Source organism: Natator depressus, chromosome 20 (genome assembly GCF_965152275.1).
Source record: "Natator depressus isolate rNatDep1 chromosome 20, rNatDep2.hap1, whole genome shotgun sequence".
In the NCBI taxonomy this organism is placed as follows: domain Eukaryota; kingdom Metazoa; phylum Chordata; order Testudines; family Cheloniidae; genus Natator; species Natator depressus.
The window spans coordinates 22,984,068-23,005,474 of NC_134253.1; the positions used below are offsets into that span (position 1 = coordinate 22,984,068).

A 21,407-nucleotide genomic window follows, 5' to 3' on the forward strand; every position below is an offset into this window, starting at 1 on the left:
TGCCTCCTTTTCACTTTCATTAAGTTCCATTCCCAGCTCTGGGGGTGGAATGGGGGCTCATGAGTTAGAGGAGAATGGGATTCAGGACTCCTGAGTTCTCTTCCCTCTTCTGGGAGGGGACTGGGGTCTAGCTGTTGCAGGGGTTCTCAAACTGGGGGTCACGAGGTAATGGGGGGGCATGTCACAGGCCCCCATGCACACCGGGGCTCTGGCTGTCTGCCTTGTGCAGGGCGGACAGCCTGAGCCCTTCAAAGCTGGGTGGCTGGAGAGCAGCAGCTGCTGGCCAGGCGCCCAGCTCTGAAGGCAGCGCGGCCTCCAGCAACAGCACAGAAGTAAGGGTGGCATGGTATGGGGGGGGTCATCACTTTTGGGGGGGGGGTTATCACAGCCTGAAATATTTTCGGAGGGGGGGGCCCGCAAAAAAAGGGGTGAGAACCCTTACGTTAAAGCATGGTGGGAGAATGGGAGTCAGGACTCCTGGGTTCTCTCCCCAGCTCAGGGAGGGGAGTGAGGTCTAGTGGTTAGAGCAGAGGGGGGGCTCTGAAAGTCAAGACACCCGGGTCCTAATGCTGGCCCTAAGAGAGGTTTAATTTAGTGCTTCGGAGCGACGGGCTGAAAGTCAGGGCTGCTGGATCTAACCCCAGTTCTGGGAGGAAGTGTGTGTGACAGTGCCCCCTAAGGCTTTATGGAAATATGCTTATGAATATATATATGACATAACTGGCATATGTTTTATGCTACATATACCATGTAACATATCTATGAAAAGGTTATGATCTATTGAATCTATTAATCCTATTTGTAGGTATATGTCAGTTTTGTATTCAAATATGAATGTTGGCTGTGTACTGGCTTGATTTTTTTAAGTAGCCTTTGTAAAGCATTTGGTCAGCTTCTTGAGAAAGGAATGTGCAAATTAAGTACCCAGTCAAGAAGCATTTAACAAACAATGGATGTTGGAAGGCTCCAATCCACATGAGAAATCTTCCTGGAGACATTCAAGATAGCATGTGGGCAATGGCTGCCACCTGTAAGTTCTGATTCATGCATGGACATGTGACTTGCCCATGTGACTCCAAAACTCCATCGTGTAGCTGGACTTTGCATAGGAGAGAAGAGGGGGCTCCACCCACAAGAGAGTCTATTTAAGCCCGTGGGAGACCCCTCCATTTGGTCTTCAGCTGGCTAAAGAGAGAACCTCTCCACCCCCCGCAAGGATACCTGAAAGAAACTGGAACAAAGGACAGTACAGGGGGTGTGAGTGATTGCTGGACCCAAAGGAGGCTAGTCTGTAAAAGGAAGCTTACTGGGTGAGGATTTTATCTGTATTCAATTTTATTACTGTTCTAGACTTAGACTTGCGTGTGTTTTATTCTATTTTGCTTGGTAATTCACTTTGTTCTGTCTGTTGGTACTTGGAACCACTTAAATCCTACTCTCTGTATTTAATAAAATCACTTATTAATTAACCCAGAGTATATATTAATAGCTGGGGGTGGGGGTCAAACAGTTGTGCATATCTCTCTGTCAGTGTTATAGAGGGTGAACAATTTATGAGTTTGCCCTGTATAAGCTTTATACAGGGTAAAACAGATTTATTTGGGGTTTGGACCCCGTTGGGAGTTGGGCATCTGAGTGTTAAAGACAGGAACACTTCTTAAATTGCTTTCAGTTAAGTCTGCAGCTTTGCGGCACGTGGTTCAGACCCTGGGTCTGTGTTGGAGCAGACTGGTGTGTCTGGCTCAGCAAGACAGGGTGCTGGAGTCCCATGGTGGCAGGGAAAGCTGGGGCAGAAGTAGTCTTGGCACATCAGGTGGCAGCCCCCAGGGGGTTTCTGTGATCCAACCCCTCACAGTGTGGTCTGGTGGTTAGAAGAGGGGCCTGGCTGTCAGGACTCCTGGGTTCTGTTCCTGGCTCATAAATTGACTTGCCAGCAAGTCGCCCCCCCACCCGCCTGGATGCCTTGGCTCACCCTGCTGACCAACTTAGTAAAGGGTTAATGTGATACCTGTCAGCTCTGTGTTCTTGGGGAACCAGGTCACAGTATCCAGCCTGTCTGACTCATAAAGGATGCTCCCAGCCTCTGCTTGAACCAAAATCGATCGGAGAAAAGACTCGCAGAGAGCAGTGAAGGGCAGTGTGAGACACACCTAGACCTCTCCTGACAAGGGTGATAGGATTAAGGCAACTCCCCTAGCCTCATCTGCATCAAAGATAGGACAAGGAGGCATCTCCATTAGCATACAGAATGGAGAATGGAGATTCCAAGGCAAGAACCACACTGAACTCTGGGACCAGAAAAGCAGGGAAGCACGGCATGATGGGGGATCTCTGCTCCAGATGTTAATGAACCTATGCCTGCACACCCCCAGCTCAGCAGTTATCAGACCAATTCTAGTAATGAATCCTTGATTGAGATCCAAAATACTGAAGCTGCCTAATTGCATAGTGAGCTCTCTCCAAGGAACACCACCCATAGCCAGGAATGATCAGCTCCCATGTCAAGCCTGAAAGATGTAGTGTTCTCCCGTGAACCATTGATGTTTCTCTACAAAAACCCCTTACCTATGTTCAAGTAAGTGTTCTGATGCCTGGATCCAAACTCTGCATCAGTTCCACGGGGACTTCATCTTCTCCTGACTGATCGTGCTGGGGGCTCTGCCTGTTTCCAGCATTCAGGGCCCTGAGCAACTACCATCACCTGGGAACCCTGACCAGTTCAAACTTCGTGGAGCAGTGAGATCCTCCCCCCTCTGTTTTCTTTTCTTCCTCAGGTATAACTTTCTAACCCTGACTTGTTTGATCAGGTACTGTTTTCTATATATGACTTTTGTAACCTTTAATAATGTAACCGTTATGTTGGTTTAGGCTCTCCTTGTGTAGTTATCACTGTTATTCAATAAATAACTTTTATGGTTAAGCTGGTTGCTTCCCTCCCTCTCTCTCTCTGAACTTTACTCTTTTGTGGTTTTGGGTTCCCCATTTACGCTGAAGCAACGCTCCTCTTACCTAAGCTAAAGATCCCTATAGCGCCCAAAAATCCTGTGGGGTTTGTTCATCAAGTGGGTTACGACCAGAACAATTATAACGTGAAAGTGGGGATAGGGATGTGCTGAACCTGGGACATACAAGGGTGGCAGCTTGAAAGTGCTGATTGACCTGGTCCACTCAGACCTGCTCTGTTCCTGTGTGGGTGTGTGTTCATCCGGTTCTGGGGCTGGAGGAACCCAGCCCTGGGGAACCAAGGTCCTGCAGGATAGCTCCATGGGGAGGGGACTTGCAGCAGGGAGAAGTAGAGCTCCATATGAACACACAAGTGACACAAGCACTACGTTGATAGAATTACAGAATCCGCCCCACCCCCACCCCCCCTAGAAGAGTAACCCTAATAAATGAGCATACCTAACGGGCAAATCTGGTAACAAATGGCAATCACGTGAGCCTGTTGCCATCTGGGTTCTGCCTATGCTGGAGGGAATATAAAGGTGACAGTGGGCAAGAGATCCTCCCTCCCTCCCATTCACGAGGCGGCAGCCCTCTGGGCTCCATACTCTGGCGCCTGATGGGGCAGTTGGATCATGGCTCGGACTGGAGAGAAAAGGGCTTTTGGGGGCAGGGTGGCAGACGATACATCCCCAGCCCGTCCACCCATCCCGTTTATTTAACACAAAACTTCCTTTACATGCGTGAGAGAAGAGAAAGAGAAGAGGGTTCCGAAAGTTCATAAATTAATAGTCCAGGGGGTGCTACTCCCCGCCGCACTTGCCACTGGGCACCAACACAACATTTCTTCCTGCTACAGAGACCCCTTCCAGGCCTGGCTCCGCGTGAGCTCACGCTGTGAGCTCTGCGTGAGCCCACGAGAATCCTGTGGGTCATGATCTCAGGAGGGAAAAAAATTACACAGGGCTCCAGACCTCAGCAATATTCCGAATAATCTTCCTCCACGTAATTCGCTGGGAACCAGCCAACCTAGGAGGGGAAAACCCAGTGAGACATTCAGTTGTTATCACAAAACAGCCATTGGAACATGGCCCATGTGTCAGATACACATTGCTGCCCTCTTCTGGATGAAATGGGTGCTGCTTACCTGTGTGTCATAAGCCCTTTACTGCTAAGAGCTAACAGGGATTCTCCTGTAACTCAGCTGGTTTTCACAGCAGGAAGATCTGTGTGCTATCCCCAATGCTGTGGTGAGATATGCTGGCCATGCCATGTGGCACAAGGGCCACTATCCTGAGGCATGGGTAGCAGGGATTGAACTGTGGACCTCTGGATCTAAAGGCACCAGTCTCTACTGCTTGACCTAAAAGCCCCAGCTCCATTAGCTGGCTCATCAACCGCTACTGTCCCAGCCACCACTAGGGGGAGACAAAGTGCCTCGGAAGTCACCAGTTGGCCATAGATTTCCTGGCATTTTATACTCACACTAGGTGTTCTTGTTACCAGATGCATCAGAACGTGTGGGTGTGCGGGCGCCGGCCTGTGGAGCGATCGTGCGTGTGCACGTACGTGTGTGTGGAGATCGTATATGCGTGTGTGCAGGCATGCAGAGATTGTGTGCGCGTGAGCACATCTTCATGCATGGATTGTGTGTGTGCATATGCATGGATTGTGGGTGTGGGTGAGATAGAAATGCTCAGTGTGTGTAGAGGTGTGAAGAACCCTGCCCTCTGCTGGATGGGATATGTCAGAGCGCGTCGTGTGCGTGTATATGTGTGTAACGCTGCCCCCTTGTGGACGGGTTTGTCAGGCCTGTTCTGGTGTATAAGGGGGCTGTAAAACTCTGCCGGTCCCAACCCCCTCTCGGCGGTGCACTCACCCGGCCATAGATCTCCCCTTTCCACCAGCCCTGCTGCCCTTTCTTGCTCAGGATCTTTATGATGTCGCCCTCCTTGAGTGTCAGCTCCGTCCGGTCCCGTGCGCAGAAATCGTAGCGAGCCTTTGCCGACCCAAAGTACTTCAGCCCTCCTGCTGCAAGGGGACAGACCCACACTAGAGACAGGACTGGACACCCTCAAATAAAGATCCACCCCTTTGGTGGGATCCTGGAAAGCGAGCGGCCCCCAGAAGCGCTCGTCACCCACCACATGGCTGGAGGCAGTGAACTCATGGTGAAAGATTGGCTCTCTCCCCTCCTAGGGTTCCGAGGGCTTGAGCTGCAGAGGGTTAATTTCAAGAGACCACCAGGGTGGAGTGCATGCACCAGCCATGATGCACAGAATCATGGAAAAATCATGGAGCAGGTCCTCAAGGAATCAATTCTGAAGCACTTAGAGGAGAGGAAAGTGATCAGGAACAGTCAGCATGGATTCACCAAGGGAAAGTCATGCCTGACTAACCTAATTGCCTTCTATGACGAGATAACTGGCTCTGTGGATGAGGGGAAAGCAGTGGACATGTTGTTCCTTGACTTTAGCAAAGCTTTTCACAGTTTCCCACAGTATTCTTGCCAGTAAGTTAAAGAAGTATGGGCTGGATAAATGGATGACAAGGTGGATAGAAAGCTGGCTAGATTGTCGGGTTCAACGGGTAGTGATCAATGGCTCCATGTCTAGTTGGCAGCCGGTATCAAGTGGAGTGCCCCAAGGGTCGGTCCTCGGGCCGGTTTTGTTCAATATCTTCATTAATGATCTGGAGGATGGTGTGGATTGCACCCTCCGCAAGTTTGCAGATGACATTAAACTGGGAGGAGAGGTATATACACTGGAGGGTAGGGATAGGATACAGAGGGCCCTAGACAAATTAGAGGATTGGGCCAAAAGAAATCTGATGAGGTTCAACAAGGACAAGTGCAGAGTCCTGCACTTAGGACAGAAGAATCCCATGTACTGCTACAGACTAGGGACCGAATGGCTAGGCAGCAGTTCTGCAGAAAAGGACCTAGGGGTTACTGTGGACGAGAAGCTGGATATGAGTCAACAGCGTGCCCTTGTTGCCAAGAAGGCCAATGGCATTTTGGGATGTATAAGTAGGGGCATTGTCTGCAGATCGAGGGACGTGATCGTTCCCCTCTATTCAACATTGGTAAGGCCTCACCTGGAGTACTGTGTCCAGTTTTGGGCCCCACACTACAAGAAGGATGTGCAAAAATTGGAAAACGTCCAGCGGAGGCCAACAAAAATGATTATGGGACTGGAACACATGACTTATGAGGAGAGGCTAAGGAAACTGGGATTGTTTAGTCTGCGGAAGAGAAGAATGAGGGGGATTTGATAGCTGATTTCAACCAACTGAAAGGGTGTTCCAAAGAGGATGGATCTAGATTGTTCTCAGTGATAGCACATGACAGAATGAGGAGTAATGGTCTCAAGTTGCAGTGGGGGAGGTTTAGGTTGGATATTAGGAAAAACTTTTCCACTGGAAGGGTGGTGAAGCACTGGAATGTGTTACCTAGGGAGGTGTTGGAATCTCCTTCCTTAGAAGTTTTTAAGGTCAGGCTTGACAAAGCCCTGGCTGGGATGATTTAGTTGGGGATTGGTCCTGCTTTCAGCAGGGGGTTGGACTAGATGACCTCCTGAGGTCCCTTCCAACCCTGATATTCTATGATTCTATGATTTTTGATAGAGGGGACCCTCGGGGGGCCATGGCCGCCGACCAGTATGAGCGATTCCAGCTGGGGCTGGGAAATGACGGGTTTTGCCTCCAGACATTTTTCTCCTGGTTTTGTCCCAATTTTACCATTTCTGTTGAAAGCCCCAGTTTTGGGGTCCCCCACACTAAACCCTGGAAATTTGACAAAAACTAGAATGGCGGGGGGGGGGGCAAAAAATTGGGTTGAAAAGCCACCGTCCCTCAAGAAAAATGTTTTGGGGGAAATTTCCATCCCACATATGCCTGGTCATGAGGATCTATCCCAAGAACCCCAGGGGCTGAGATCCTGCAGCCCTGAGGGAGGGCTCTCGAGGTCTCCCTGCCCCAGCTTCAGCACTGGCCCCTGAGCACCCTACCGGGAGGTCTGGAGATGGCCCTCTGCTCGGGCTCCTTGAACGGGAACTGCAGCGTGGTGTCGAGTGTTTTGAAGCAGTCTTTCAGGGAGTTCTGCTGGTAAAACTCCACCAGCTCCTAGGGAGGAAGTACAGAGGGGCCCTGAGCATGCGGAGATTCCTTCTCATAGGTATCAAGGTCAGAAGGGACCATTATGATCATCTAGTCCGACCTCCTGCACAATGCAGGCCACAGAATCTCACCCACCCACTCCTGCAATAAACCTCTCACCTATGTCTGAGCTATTGAAGTCCTCAAATTGTGGTTTAAGGACTTCAAGGTGCAGAGAATCCTCCAGCAAGTGACCCGTGCCCCATGCTACAGAGGAAGGCAAAAAAACCCCAGGGCCTCTGCCAATCTGCCCTGGAAGAAAATTCCTTCCCGACCCCAAATATGGCGATCAGCTGAACCCTGAGCATGTGGCCAAGATTCACCAGCCAGACACCCAGGAAAGAATTCTCTGTAGTAACTCAGATCCCACCCCATCTAACTTCCCATCACAGGCCATTGGGCCTATTTACCATGAATAGTTAAAGATCAGAGCAGGAACAGAGACAGTAACAACTAGACCCCACTCCACCAGCCCCTCCAGCCAGAAATAGAACCCAGGAGGCCTGATTCCCAGCCACCTCCTCCTCTAACCCACTAGCCCCCCCCCGCCCCTCCCCTCGCTGGGAACAGAACCCAAGAGTCCTGGCTCCCAGCCCCTCCTGCTCTATTCAGTACACCACACTGCCTTCCTGAGGGCTAAGCAGCTGGTGTTGCACTAAGCATTCCCCCAGTGGCCGGAGCCTTCCAGTGAAGATGGAGTTGAAGCAGTGGATGGGAAATCCGGTCAATCCTTACTATGAGCCCTTTGAACGCCTTCTTCTCCGTGATGCGGTACAGGCCCTCCGACGTCAGGATCTTGATGTGTTTGATTTCTACGTTAAACCTGGGGGCACAGACACCAGCTCTCAGGGGACCGTGGGTTTCCTAACGATCTCGACAGCTGTAATTTTCCAGTGTATTGCACCTTTAAATTTCTAGCTGTCTGCTCTCTGGGGAGGGCAGGGCTTTGTGCATGGAGGGTAGATGCAGCTGGTTACAGAAGAGAGGCACACGCTGTACTCTCTCTCTCTCATAGGGTCTTTCAGAAAGAACTAAGATGGAGATCTGGCCCCACCGATTCCAATGGAGTGACACCGATCCATGCCCTCTGGGGCTCTGGCCCTAGGAATATAGGATTCTCCATAATTGCACTGCTCTGGCCTTATATCCCACCAGGATAATTGCAGTGCTCTGGCCTTATATCCCACCTCAAGTGTAGGGAGTCCCACAGGTTAACTACCTGTTGCATATAAAAATATTTACTTTTACCAGGTGGGCATTTAATTTTGTTACGCGCCCCCTGGTGTTTGCATTATAGGGAAGGGCCCAAAAGAGTTCTTTCTGAGCGGCAGGCTATTCACGCACACAAAGATGTTGCTCTTTAGAAGCTGTTACTAAGGTTAGGATTACTTGATGCTGATGGCAAACTCGGCCGCATCCTTGACCCTCTGCCGCACCAGGAACGTGCCGTCTGAACGGTTTGTGAGGATTTGCTCTGCCTCTGCTCTCTCCATAGGTCCCGCGTACCTGGAAGGAGGGACATCCACACAGGAGTTATTACTTGAAGTCTACAATTCAGCCACTAGATGTTGCTGTGGGCTGTATGCCATACCAGCGAGGGTGTGGTTTCCTGGTAAACAATGGAGGCAAAGCTGGAACTCAAGCTGGTTTAAGACAGTCTGTGATTTCATAGAGCATGATGCATACAAGGCTGGACTCCAGATTAAACAGCAATAAATTATGTAGATGCAGAAATGTTTCAATTCTATAATTTTACTTACCAAAGATAAACAGAAAAATCTGGGGGAGGATTCTGGGGGGGGAAAGAAAAAGGTTTTATTTTCTTGCAGTAAATAAAACGGAGAAGAAAGAGTTATGTCTGGCCCAGGAGAGCTGATGTCTGATGTCAGTACTCTGTTATTCTGGAGTTTCATTTTGCTCCCAGTGTCATATCACAAATAATTCATTTTTTAAAAAAATTATGTACATAATGGAACAAAGAATGGGGCCCCATTGTGCCAGGCATTGCATAGACCTTCCCCAAGATCCCTGGGTGCTGCCCAGACACATAGTGAAAGACAGGTCCTGCCCCAGACAGCATGTAAACAAAGAAAGAATGATTATACTCCATTTAAAAATGAGGAGCTGAGGTACAAGGAGATGAAGTGACTTGCCCAAGGTCCCTCACAGGCAGCCTGTGGCAGAGCCAAGAATTTCACTCAAATTTTCTGAGCCCCACTCCAGCGCCTTACCCACAAAACCCACCCTTTCTTCTGCTGCTAAGCATCCTGGATTGTAGATGGACATCTGCCCTTTGTCCCCAGATCAGATGCAACCCACCCAAACTTGTCTAAGGAATTTAGAGACCCTACAAAAACATCCAGCATCTACCAGCTAATCAAGCAAATGTGAAAGGAGTTGCTACTCACACACACATATGGTTTGACTTTTTGGCATGGGAACCAGCCGATCTCATTCGTGGATGTGTTTCTGCCCTGCAAAGCGGAAGCCAATGCATGTCAGATCTATCGTAAATCGGGTGACCAGATGTCCCAATTTTATAGGGACAGTCCCGATATTTGGGCTTTTTCTTATATAGGTGTCTATAACCCCCCACCCCTCATCCCGATTTTTCACACTTGCTGTCTGGTCACCCTAATCATAAAGAGCTATCATGGCAGAGGCCGAAGGGGCTGCTCTGGGCCTGGTTTGCAGAGGGACTATGGTAGGCTGGAGATTTAAGCCGAGAGCAGAAATATTTCAATTTGGCTATCTCACTGTGGTGTTTCTTGGGAATTGTAGTTTGGTTTTCTCGTGCTCCTATTCTCTATGGGCCAGGCTCCTCAGCCAGACTACTTCTCCCAGGATGCACCATGGTCAGGGCCTCCCATAATACAACCGTCTCCCCTCACCATGAGGGCAGACTGTGGTGCATCATGGGAGATGTAGTCTGACCAGGAAGCATGGCCTTTGGAAGAGAAATGGGAGCATGAAGCAACCGAACTACAACTCCAATAAGGCACTGGGGCTACAGTCCCCCACCATAATATTTCATTTTCCCCCCAAAAGTTGACCATTTTGCACAGGAAAAAGCCCCCTTTTTCCAACCAACTCTAGCCTGAAGGCCTGAGCCAACCCCCACTGGAGTCAATGGGCATCTTCTCCATGGGCTCCCGTGGGTTTTGGATGAAACCCTGCCCACCTCTCTTCCACTGGCTCCAGTGGGTTTTGGATCAAACCCTGCCTAACACTCAGCATCTCTGATCAGAGCCAGCGCTGAGATCAGGGCCCCATTGTGCCAAGTGCTGCACAGACTCCGACTGAGATCAGAGCTCCATCGTGCCAGGAATTAACTGGGAGAAGACAAGGCATGGGTGACCCTGCCAAAGGGGCTATTTATTGCTGCTAAAGCCCGAGGTATAAACACAGAGACACTGAAAGCAGGTTGGACACCACGGCTGCTGGTCCAGGCAGACCCAGTGGTTCTCTCTGGCCTTCACTGCCTGGCATCACCACTAAGAGGAGTCTGCCTCACTCTTGGCCTCATCAGGAGAGTCGAATACAGGGCTCAACAACTGAGCCATGCTCAGAAGCGGCCCAGATCAGTTCTGTTTCATCATTCAGAGCCTGATGCCGCCTGGCCTCCCGAACAACAACAGGCTAAAGCATGAATTGATTTATGCTGCTCTCCTCTTTGACACCTGATTTTAAAGACACCCCTCCCCACCATCATTTCTTATCATGAGCTCTGTAACGATCCCAGCTACGGTCATCAGCAGGGCTTGGCGGCTGGAATGTTAGTGCTGACAGACCCCTTCCACTTGAGCGAACGTGAGCTCCATTAGCCAGCTGCACTAACTTGCGGTGTCTTGAAAACTGCATTGCAACTGTACGCTATCCCTTTAAACACTCAGGGGGTGGTGGTGGAGTGTTCCTGGTCCTGCTTATGGGCAGGGAGCTCTGTAGGAAGCTCTGAGATGTGGGCCTAGCAATAGTTAGATTGCAGCCAGCCAGCCTGGAGTAAGCTGAGGTGAGTTATGCCTCAGGGAGAAGCCTGTTTTGTCTCTCTCTGTTTTGGGGTTCTTGTGTGTTATCATTCTGGATTCAATTAAATAAAGTTGTGTTACATTGCAACTTTCCAGCAAGAGTATTCTGGGTTTATCTAGTTTCTCGGTTTGCATGCCATGAACATAACAGTAGTCAGACTGTTACCCTCTGAGTGGACCAGCCATCCAAAGGAGATGTCCTCATGTGGCGGAGCCCTGTGGTTTTGGAACCAGAAGTCACAGCTTCAAGTCCCCGCTGACCAAATTTATGTGCAATTCCTCTAGTCCAGCAGTTCCCAAACTGTGGGTCTCAACCCCAAGTGGGGTCACCCCATCAGCGGGTGGGGTTGCGAGTCCAAGTGAGTAGACAAACGAAATCTCAGCAGCGGGTCTAGTGATGTAGTTATGGGGTGGTGGGAATCTGTGGGATTGAACGCTCAGGAACCGCTGTTCTAGTCAGCGTGTCTCCATGAGGGCAACCGGAGCTGGGGGTGGATGGCTGCGGAGACACCTACCTCCCACCATAGCTGCTGTGCCTCAGCTTTGGTCAGCTCCACAATGTCCCCCAGGCTGAGTCGCAGCGACGGGCCAAATGCCACGGGTGGCGGGGGCAGCCCGTAATAGTCCTGGCAGACCTCCATTTTGGGCAGCCCTAAGGAAACAAGGACATTGGCAAGGAACCGGTCACAGAGCAACCCCATGTATCTCCCTGCAGCAAACGCCTGCCACCCAGCTGCATCTGCGCCCAGCGCTCCTCCCACCCACTACGTGGACACACGTGGACGGTCACATCTTCCTGGTGCGAGGGGGACAGAAAATCCTCCCCGTGCTCTACATGGGGGATAGAGGGAAAGCCCTGGGGCAGGCCTCATTTGCCCCTCCAGGACAGGGATTCTGCATGCAGGAAGGTGTATTTTAAGGGCTTATTGTCTCCTGAACCCTTGTCCACCCAGAGCTCCCATGAGCCAGTGGGGCTTTCCTGCAGGTGCCCTGAATTTAAGCTGGAGCTCAGCATCCCAGCACAGATCAGGGATCCAGCTAGGCCGGTGTCCAGCCTGTGGGAACGGTAGCTCAGTTACCACATGTCCTCCTCTATGGGGCAAGCTCCCCAGCCGGACTGCATCTCCCATGATGCACTACAACTTCAGAGGGATGGGGTTATAGTATTCCAGTCCCTCATAGTACAGCAGATCTAGCAGAACTTAAAGGGGGGTCCTTTATTGAGGCTTTAGACCCAGAGCAGACCCTCGGCTCTCTCCAGGCTGCAGTGCCTGGTGTCACCAATAGGGGTCTCCATCACACCAGGCCTAATCAGGACTGCTGATTACAAGAAAGGAAATTCCTTCCTGACTCCCCTGCCTGCCCTGAAGCATGAGAGTGGGTGCCTGCCACAGGACTTACCAAGGTCGTTCTTCTTTCTCTCCTGGGTGTGTCGGTTGGATTTGTTCTGCAGAGGGAAGACAAGGAGCCTGGCTCAGATAAGGAGGATGTGTGGGATCTGTCTGAAGTTCAGCAGGCACAGACCCTGCTGTAAATCAGCAGGGGGTGTAGTATTATGAGCAGAACTGGAGTAAGAGGGTGGGGCTTGAGGAGGGACTTAGGTCAGTGTGGTACTAGGGGAGGGCTCAGCAAGGCAAATATAACAACCCCCCATGTGGTACTTATCATAGAATCATAGAATCATAGAATATCAGGGTTGGAAGGAACCTCAGGAGGTCATCTAGTCCAACCCCCTGCTCGAAGCAGGACCAATTCCCAGTTAAATCATCCCAGCCAGGGCTTTGTCAAGCCTGACCTTAAAAACCTCTAAGGAAGGAGATTCCACCACCTCCCTAGGTAACGCATTCCAGTGTTTCACCACCCTCCTAGTGTAAAAGTTTTTCCTAATATCCAACCTAAACCTCCCCCACTGCAACTTGAGACCATTACTCCTCGTTCTGTCATCTGCTACCATTGAGAACAGTCTAGAGCCATCCTCTTTGGAACCCCCTTTCAGGTAGTTGAAAGCAGCTATCAAATCCCCCCTCATTCTTCTCTTCTGCAGACTAAACAATCCCAGCTCCCTCAGCCTCTCCTCATAAGTCATGTGCTCTAGACCCCTAATCATTTTTGTTGCCCTTCGCTGGACTCTCTCCAATTTATCCACATCCTTCTTGTAGTGTGGGGCCCAAAACTGGACACAGTACTCCAGATGAGGCCTCACCAGTGTCGAATAGAGGGGAACAACCACGTCCCTCGATCTGCTCTCTATGCCCCTACTTATACTTAATCCCCTTCTAATGGTAATTGAGCCATAGACAGAGGCTGATGAGCCTGCTGCTAGGTCAGGTTCTAGACCCAGAGGTCCCAGGTTTGATGCCCATTCCTGATGACTGCCCCAGCAACATCATATAAGCTGGGACCAAGCTCCATTGCACCCAGTCTCTAGACCCTCAGCATGTAAAGATCTCCCTTGTCCCGCATCACTTATTGCTAATGAACCATGGGTAGGGCTCTGTGATCTCCTGATGCTGCCATTTAGGCTGTGACTAGGGCTGATCCGAAACATTTTCCATTTGGGGTTTTTCTGAGAAACACCATTTTTTCATGAAAAGTGTCGGCTTTCTGCAGAAAAATGGCTAATTTTTCATCAAAAAATCCCCCAAAGGCCTGAAAATTTCCATATGCTGCCCCAGTGCCTCCTGGGAGTTGTAGTTCAGTGGCCCCGGGACCCCGTTTTCTTCTATGGGCCTGGCTCCCTGGCTGGATTACATCTCCCGTGTGCTCTCCCCCATCAGCCACAAGGCCTGGCTCTTTGCTCACTTACACTGGAGCACCACTGGTGTAAAATAAGGCGTGGGTGAGCGAGAAATTAGGTGCAACATCTGTCTGATAAACAGTATGAGGAGCTGGAAATGGCCCACCTTGATTATCATACACATTGTAAGGAGAGTGATCACTTTACATAAACTATTACCAGCAGGAGAGTGGGGTGGGGGGAGAGAAAACCTTTTGTAGTGATAAACACCCATTTTTTCATGGTTTGTGTGTATAAAAACATCTTCTGTATTTTCCACAGTATGCATCCGATGAAGTGAGCTGTAGCTCACGAAAGCTTATGCTCAAATAAATTGGTTAGTCTCTAAGGTGCCACAAGTACTCCTTTTCTTTTTAGTATGAGGAGAGAAAGCCAGGCAGCAAATGAGCTGAGGTGAAGGGAACCTTGATTAAAAGTTAGTGGTGCTTCAAGGGGCAGTACTGCCCAGCGGATGGAGCACTGGACTGGGACTCAAGAGACCTGCCTTCTATTTCCAACTCTGACTTGTGTGATCCCGGCCAAATCCCCTCCCCTCTCCAGGCCTCAGTTTCCAAACCCTCCGACTTGTTATTCATATTTATTAGGTGTCTCACAGTACGCCTAGGACTCCGCCTCTCCCCCAGGCCCAGGACTCCGTTGTGCTAGGCGCTGTACAGACACAGAGCAAAAAGACAGCTCCAGCCTCTTACTAGGCGCTTTTCGGAGCCCAGCACAGTAAAAGTCTCAATCTCGGCTGGGACTTCTAGCTCCTATCACAATACAACTAATAAATCCACCCCCCAGATGAGAACGTTTTCTCCCTAAGAGATTTAAGGTTGTTCGGGGTTGGTTTGTTTGTTTACCTTTTTCATCGTAGACCCATAATCTGGATTAAACAGAAAAGGGGAGAAACGATTACTCAGTTAGTTGCGAAATCTCATCCTGCGAGTTCTCAGACTAAATTAAAGCAGAATTGTATTTCTGGTTGTGGGTGACCAGTATGTGCCAGGGAGGCTGGGTTAGAAAACCCACCTCCTGTCCCACGTGGTGCCCCTTTGTCACCCCACTGGCACCTCAGCGGCATGTGGCTGCAGCGCAGATGGTGATACAGAGCAGCAGCAGTGAAAGGGTTAACTCGTGCCCATAGGCCAACCCTTTCCTTCCTCTGCTCTTGTATTCAGCCACTTGCAACTGCAGCCTCCTCAGATGTATCCCAGAATCCTTTGTGCTGCCATACCCCAGCTGCATCCCAGAATCCCTTGCACCTCATGGCCTAGATGCATCTCAGAATTCCTTGTCCCAATTTGTCCCAACTGCATCCCACAATCCCTTGCAACACTTGGCCCAGATGCATCCCAGAATGCATTGTACTTCATGGCCTAGATGCATTCCACAATCTCTTGCCCCCAACCCTTCAGATAGGACCCCCTGGGAATCAGCTGATTAGTTTCTGGGTTGTTCTAAGGAGGGCTGGCCGCAGGCAGGCTCAGGTAGCAGGAACGGAGTTGTACCTCCCGCCAACGCTGCTGACCTGGGCTGGGCACAGACACGTACCTGAGCTCGACTTCCCACAGGGGGCTACCCGGCCCAGACACTCCTTGTGAGCTGGGGCTTTGCATCGGCTGCAGCGATAGCCCTGGTAGAACGTGCCCCTGTTTGCACCGCCAAGAGAGAGAACATGTGTGTTAGAGTCACCGTGGTAAATCGGGGCTTGACGTCATCCCGCCACACCCTTCCACCCTGCCCTATTAACCCCTACCTCCCCATGCCCCATTCCCAGCTCAGCCCTGCCCCACAAATTAACCCCAAGCACGGGAACGGCCAAACTCAGGAGATGCCTTAGCTGGGAGCAGTAGTGTAGACCAGTGGCTGGCATGGGCATCGCACATGGATCCAGGCAGCGCCTACCTGAGCAGCATCTGGCAGGATTTGCAGGACGCATTCTCCTCGAAGGAGTACATGTGGAAGTCGTGGCCATTGGACGTGGCGTTCTCGGGGTAGATATTGGAGCTACGGGTATCAGGGGAGAGAGACAGACCGAGTTATGCTTATGATTATTATGATTATTATTGTTATTTATTAGGTGTATTACGGTAGCACCTAGGAGTCCCAGTCATTGGCCAGCTCCCCTTCGCGCTCGGCACTGAATATTACAGTAGTACCCAGGAGCACTTCGTCCCCTCGTTCTGATGGAGCCGGGGCGCTGAAAATAGCAGTGTAGCCGAGGTGGGGTGAGGAGCAGGAGGAGCTGGCCACCCTGAGGACGAGCCTACGGGCTTGGACGGGATCGTACTCAGGGCGGCTAGTCCCGCCTGCCGTTCGCACCCCCACAGCTACACTTCCATTTTTAGTGCAAGGCTTGAACAGATCTAGCACAGGTATGTCTACTTGGGCTGGAAATTACAGCCGCAGTTCAGATCGTAGATTTACCCTATGTGTCTGTGCAGCGCCTGGCACAACGGGGGCCTGATCGCAGCTGGAGCAGGGACCGTCTCTCGCTGTGTCCGTGCAGCGCCTGGCACAACATGGCCCTGATCTCAGCTGGGGCAGGGACCGTCTCTCGCTGTGTCTGTGCAGCGCCTGGCACAACATGGCCCTGATCTCAGCTGGGGCAGGGACCGTCTCTCGCTGTGTGTGTGCAGTACCTGGCACAACGGGGCCCTGATCTCAGCTGGGGCAGGGACCGTCTCTCGCTGTGTCCATGCAGCACCTGGCACAACATGGCCCTGATCTCAGCTGGGGCAGGGACCGTCTCTCGCTGTGTCCGTGCAGCGCCTGGCACAACGGGGCCCTGATCTCAGCTGGGGCAGGGACCGTCTCTCGCTGTGTCCGTGCAGCGCCTGGCACAACGGGGCCCTGATCCCAGCTGGGGCAGGGACCGTCTCTCGCTGTGTGTGTGCAGCACCTGGCACAACGGGGCCCTGATCTCAGCTGGGGCAGGGACCGTCTCTCGCTGTGTCCGTGCAGCGCCTGGCACAACGGGGCCCTGATCCCAGCTGGGGCAGGGACCGTCTCTCGCTGTGTGTGTGCAGCACCTGGCACAACGGGGCCCTGATCTCAGCTGGGGCAGGGACCGTCTCTCGCTGTGTCCGTGCAGCGCCTGGCACAACATGGCCCTGATCTCAGCTGGGGCAGGGACCGTCTCTCGCTGTGTCCGTGCAGCGCCTGGCACAACGGGGCCCTGATCTCAGCTGGTGCAGGGACCGTCTCTCGCTGTGTCCGTGCAGCGCCTGGCACAACGGGGCCCTGATCCCAGCTGGGGCAGGGACCGTCTCTCGCTGTGTGTGTGCAGCACCTGGCACAACGGGGCCCTGATCTCAGCTGGGGCAGGGACCGTCTCTCGCTGTGTCCATGCAGCGCCTGGCACAACATGGCCCTGATCTCAGCTGGGGCAGGGACCGTCTCTCGCTGTGTCCGTGCAGCGCCTGGCACAACGGGGCCCTGATCTCAGCTGGGGCAGGGACCGTCTCTCGCTGTGTCCGTGCAGCGCCTGGCACAACGGGGCCCTGATCCCAGCTGGGGCAGGGACCGTCTCTCGCTGTGTGTGTGCAGCACCTGGCACAACGGGGCCCTGATCTCAGCTGGGGCAGGGACCGTCTCTCGCTGTGTCCGTGCAGCGCCTGGCACAACGGGGCCCTGATCCCAGCTGGGGCAGGGACCGTCTCTCGCTGTGTGTGTGCAGCACCTGGCACAACGGGGCCCTGATCTCAGCTGGGGCAGGGACCGTCTCTCGCTGTGTCCGTGCAGCGCCTGGCACAACGGGGCCCTGATCTCAGCTGGGGCAGGGACCGTCTCTCGCTGTGTCCGTGCAGCGCCTGGCACAACGGGGCCCTGATCTCAGCTGGGGCAGGGACCATCTCTCGCTGTGTCTGTGCAGCGCCTTGCACAACGGGGCCCTGATCTCAGCTGGGGCAGGGACCGTCTCTCGCTGTGTCTGTGCAGTGCCTTGCACAACGGTGCCCTGATCCCAGCTGGGGCAGGGACCGTCTCTCGCTGTGTCCGTGCAGCACCTGGCACAACGGGGCCCTGATCTCAGCTGGGACAGGGACCGTCTCTCGCTGTGTCCGTGCAGGACCTGGCACAACAGGGCCCTAATCCTCATCAGAACCTCTGGCCACTACCACTTTACCACTAATAATCTAGCAAGCAACAACCAACCGAGGAGAGAGGGCGGCAGGACGTGGCAGAGAAGTTTCAGAGAAGGGCTGGGACAGTTTTTTGACACCAAATCTGGGGAGATTCAGTGGGGAAGGATGGGAGTGAGGGTGTGTGGGGTGGGGGGGGACGTACATGGACATTTCAAACTGCTCCATCCACTTCTTCTTCAGCTCTCGCGTCTTGAAGAAGAGCTCGTAACCCTGGGTCCCGTAACAACAGATCAGGTGGAACATGTGAGTCCACTGGAAAAGACAAGTGCACGGATGTTTAACAGTCCCCCTGGAACTCATGGGCAGTGGGGGGGGTCCCACCTTCCCAGTAACTGCATATCAGACAAGGGGACTCAAAGAGAGATGTGAAACCACACTCCCGCCCACCAGCAGCAGACAGGGGCAGTGCAGACTAGAAATTAGAGCAAGGGAATGGGGAGCCAGGATGCCTGGGGTCTATTCCCAGCCTTGGAAGGGGAGACAAGTCTAGTGATTACAGCTAGGGAAGCAGGAGTTGGACTACCAGGGTTCTACAACTGGCTTTTGGAAGGAGCGTTGACTAGTAGTTAGAGCAGGGTGTGTGTGGAAGCCAGGACTCCTGGGTTCTTTTCCTGGCTGTTGGGAAGAGTGTGCCCAGTAGTCGAAGCAGGGGGACTGGCAGCCAGGATGACTGGGTTCTATTCCTGGCTGATGGGAGGAATGTGCCCAGGGTTAGAGCAGAGGGACTAGGAGTGGGAGTTATTTTGCTGACTCTCCCTGGCAGCCAGAACTGGCAGGTCTCATTAGCTCCAACCCAGGACAGAAAAGGGTTGAGCCAGGGGGAAGAGGAGCTAGCACAGGGGCAAATAGTGGGATCAGCCAAGCTAAGGAGACGCCTTGGGCCGAAGACTGTGTGGAAATGGTGCAGACTCTGTATGTGTGTGGTCGCTGCCCCCTACTGGGGGGGAAATACCTGCTCTGAGTAAGTGTGGGTATGGATGTGCGGGATGGAGTGCACACATGTTGTGTTAGCAGGGTGGGAGAGGCTCCAGCTCACACACACACACACATCCCGCAGCGTTACCTTCTTATTGTCCTTTTCTCCTGAGGAGTCATCCCGGATCTGGTAAGTGTGGAGGTCGATGAAATCCCTCATCTCGTAGGAGTCCCCTTTCCTCTTGCAAATGAGCAGGGCTTGGTCCAGAAGGAAGGCATACCTGCAAGGAACAAGCCCCGACACGGAGAAGGATGGAGACAGAACCTGGGACAGATGAACCACCGACGGGCCGGGGGCGGGGGGCGGGAGGAACGCACATCTGGCTTATATGAGCCCCAAGACTTGAGCTCTGCTCTGGGGAGGCTGTACACTTAAGCCAGGTCTACATGCAAAAATTACGTCGACACAGCTATGTCACTCCAGGGTGTGAAACATCCACACCCCTGAGCGACGAAGCTAAGCTGATCTAAACCTCAGTGCAGACAGCACTAGGTTGCTGAGAGAATTCGTCCATCAGCCCAGCTACTGACTCTTCGGGAAGTGGATTAGTTGTGGCAATAGGAGAACCCCTCCGGTGAGTGTCTGCACAGAAACGCTGGCTGTTCTCTGGCTTTTCTCTAAGATGTTCTCCAACCTTTGTTATTCTCTGGACCTCAGGATGACACTATTAAGGACCGTATCTGCTCTAGATCCCCCAACCGCCCCAGAGCTTGATCTTGAAATAGGCAGAGGGGAGGCGGTTCAAGGCAGCAAATTATTTTAATTTCGTTTTAGTTGCAAGAAGTGTCCTTAAAAAAAATCAATTTTGGTTTTATCAAAATTTCCTGCCCCCCCCCACCCCAAAACTGTGGGCCAAAAACCCCAACCAACCCAAATCTGGTTTTCCAGTTGAAATTGTCGATACAAAGGATTTCTGAAAAAAACATTCATTTTTGTAGGACTCATTTTGTCCAGCAAGGGCATTTCCCCACCACCCCGTTTGTTTTCAATGAAAAGCTGGTTTTTGTTGTTGAAATTGAAAAGAACCCAACCAACCCTGCCAGGAAAGGCCAGATTTTGAATGGCACTAAGACGCACTATCCCTTGAAAACGCTGGTGCTAAACCCCCAGTCCAGGACAGCATTTAAACGTGTGTGTAAGTGCCCTTCCTGACAAGGGACGTGCTCCTGAGTGGGGGCCGGATGCATGCGCTGAATTCTAAGTGCGTGAGCGGTCAGTGTGACTTAAAGCTCAGCGTGTACTTAAATGGGGGCCCAGAGCTCTTAGCAGCTTGCGGGCTGGAGCCCCAGTTTGGCTCTGTCGGTCGCAGAGATGGCTGCCATGGGCCATGGCCTGAGAACCGCTGTCCCAGACACTTGTTATGTGATCAGATGCATCGTGGTCCCTTCTGCTGAAAGTCAGCAGCCTAAGAGCAATGGGATGAGCCCTGGAGTTGGCCCCACCGTTCAAGGAGGTAAAAGAGTTTGTAAACTACTTGTATGACCTTAAGTCAAGATGGCAAACCTTCCATCACGTCGGGGGTTTATTGATCATATCTGTACTGCATGGGCAAGCCCTCCACCATCGATTCAGCCCCCACTCCCAGCTAAGCGACATGCCCACGGTCACCCAGCAGGCCAGTGACAGAGCCGGTAGAACCCAGGTCTCCAGTCCAGTGCTCTGTCCACTAGGCCGCGCTGCCACCACTCAAAGCCGCACAGCTCAGCTCTCTGCCTGCCCTCACCTGTCCGTCTTGGAGCGTTTCTCAGTGCTGGTGACCTTTAGCTCCCCGTCAATCTTCGGCCTCCCGTACTGAGCCAGGGACTGTGACTAAGAGGAGAAGGGGGACAGAAAACCAAACCCGTTTACCGGAATTCAGTCTGAGACATAAGGAACCAGCAGACTGAACAGATGCCATATACCTCCCTAATGGCTGGCCCAAAGATGGTAAGAGTCTACGACTGCTACTGGATGATGGAGCAACTCTTATAGCTACAGAGGGAAAACCTCTGTGCTTGGTCCTGGGTTCACTCCATGGGAGGCCATATTAGGCTGCACAAGGTTCCTAGAGCTGTACAAAGGGTGGTAGCGATAATGCTGGGAAATACCACAGCGACCAGGAGGAGCGGGGAAAGGGAACTGGTCTAGACAGGAGCAGCTCTAACAAAGGCCAGCCAGCAGGAAGCTGTTGAGTGCGTATAACATGCACTCAGGTTTGTATAGTATATACGTATTCCAGGGGAGAGGCGAAGAGTGACACAGTCGGCTGGGGAAAAAATAATTTCATGGCACTTGTTTGAAATAATCAGTTCATTAAAGAGAACGCGCAAATGAAAAGAACTGAATGAAAGAACAACAAAAAATGAAAGGAAAAGCGTAAACCAGTGAAAATCAATGAAAAAGAA

General features: G+C 52.1%; 1 protein-coding gene across 3 annotated transcripts in view; it reads right to left on the reverse strand.

The window, feature by feature from the left end:
* Positions 1 to 3,661: 3,661 nt before the first annotated feature.
* The window catches only part of VAV1 (vav guanine nucleotide exchange factor 1), a 58,263-nt gene continuing 40,517 nt past the window's right edge, over positions 3,662 to 21,407 (reverse strand). Inside the window, exons 13-27 of one of the 3 annotated variants that reach the window (XM_074935731.1) lie at positions 20,747 to 20,832; positions 19,111 to 19,243; positions 18,190 to 18,299; positions 15,808 to 15,909; positions 15,454 to 15,551; positions 14,763 to 14,785; positions 12,525 to 12,570; positions 11,639 to 11,775; positions 9,507 to 9,572; positions 8,859 to 8,890; positions 8,488 to 8,604; positions 7,834 to 7,921; positions 6,951 to 7,065; positions 4,823 to 4,971; positions 3,662 to 3,972 (exon numbers count right to left, since the gene is read on the reverse strand). In XM_074935731.1, the coding sequence (XP_074791832.1) occupies positions 3,919 to 3,972; positions 4,823 to 4,971; positions 6,951 to 7,065; positions 7,834 to 7,921; positions 8,488 to 8,604; positions 8,859 to 8,890; positions 9,507 to 9,572; positions 11,639 to 11,775; positions 12,525 to 12,570; positions 14,763 to 14,785; positions 15,454 to 15,551; positions 15,808 to 15,909; positions 18,190 to 18,299; positions 19,111 to 19,243; positions 20,747 to 20,832 (1,356 nt within the window). In that variant the 3' untranslated portion in view covers positions 3,662 to 3,918. Of the gene's footprint in view, positions 3,973 to 4,822; positions 4,975 to 6,950; positions 7,066 to 7,833; positions 7,922 to 8,487; positions 8,605 to 8,858; positions 8,891 to 9,506; positions 9,573 to 11,638; positions 11,776 to 12,524; positions 12,571 to 14,762; positions 14,786 to 15,453; positions 15,552 to 15,807; positions 15,910 to 18,189; positions 18,300 to 19,110; positions 19,244 to 20,746; positions 20,833 to 21,407 lie in introns of all 3 variants that reach the window. The other 2 variants (XM_074935730.1, XM_074935729.1) reach the window with 2 other exon arrangements.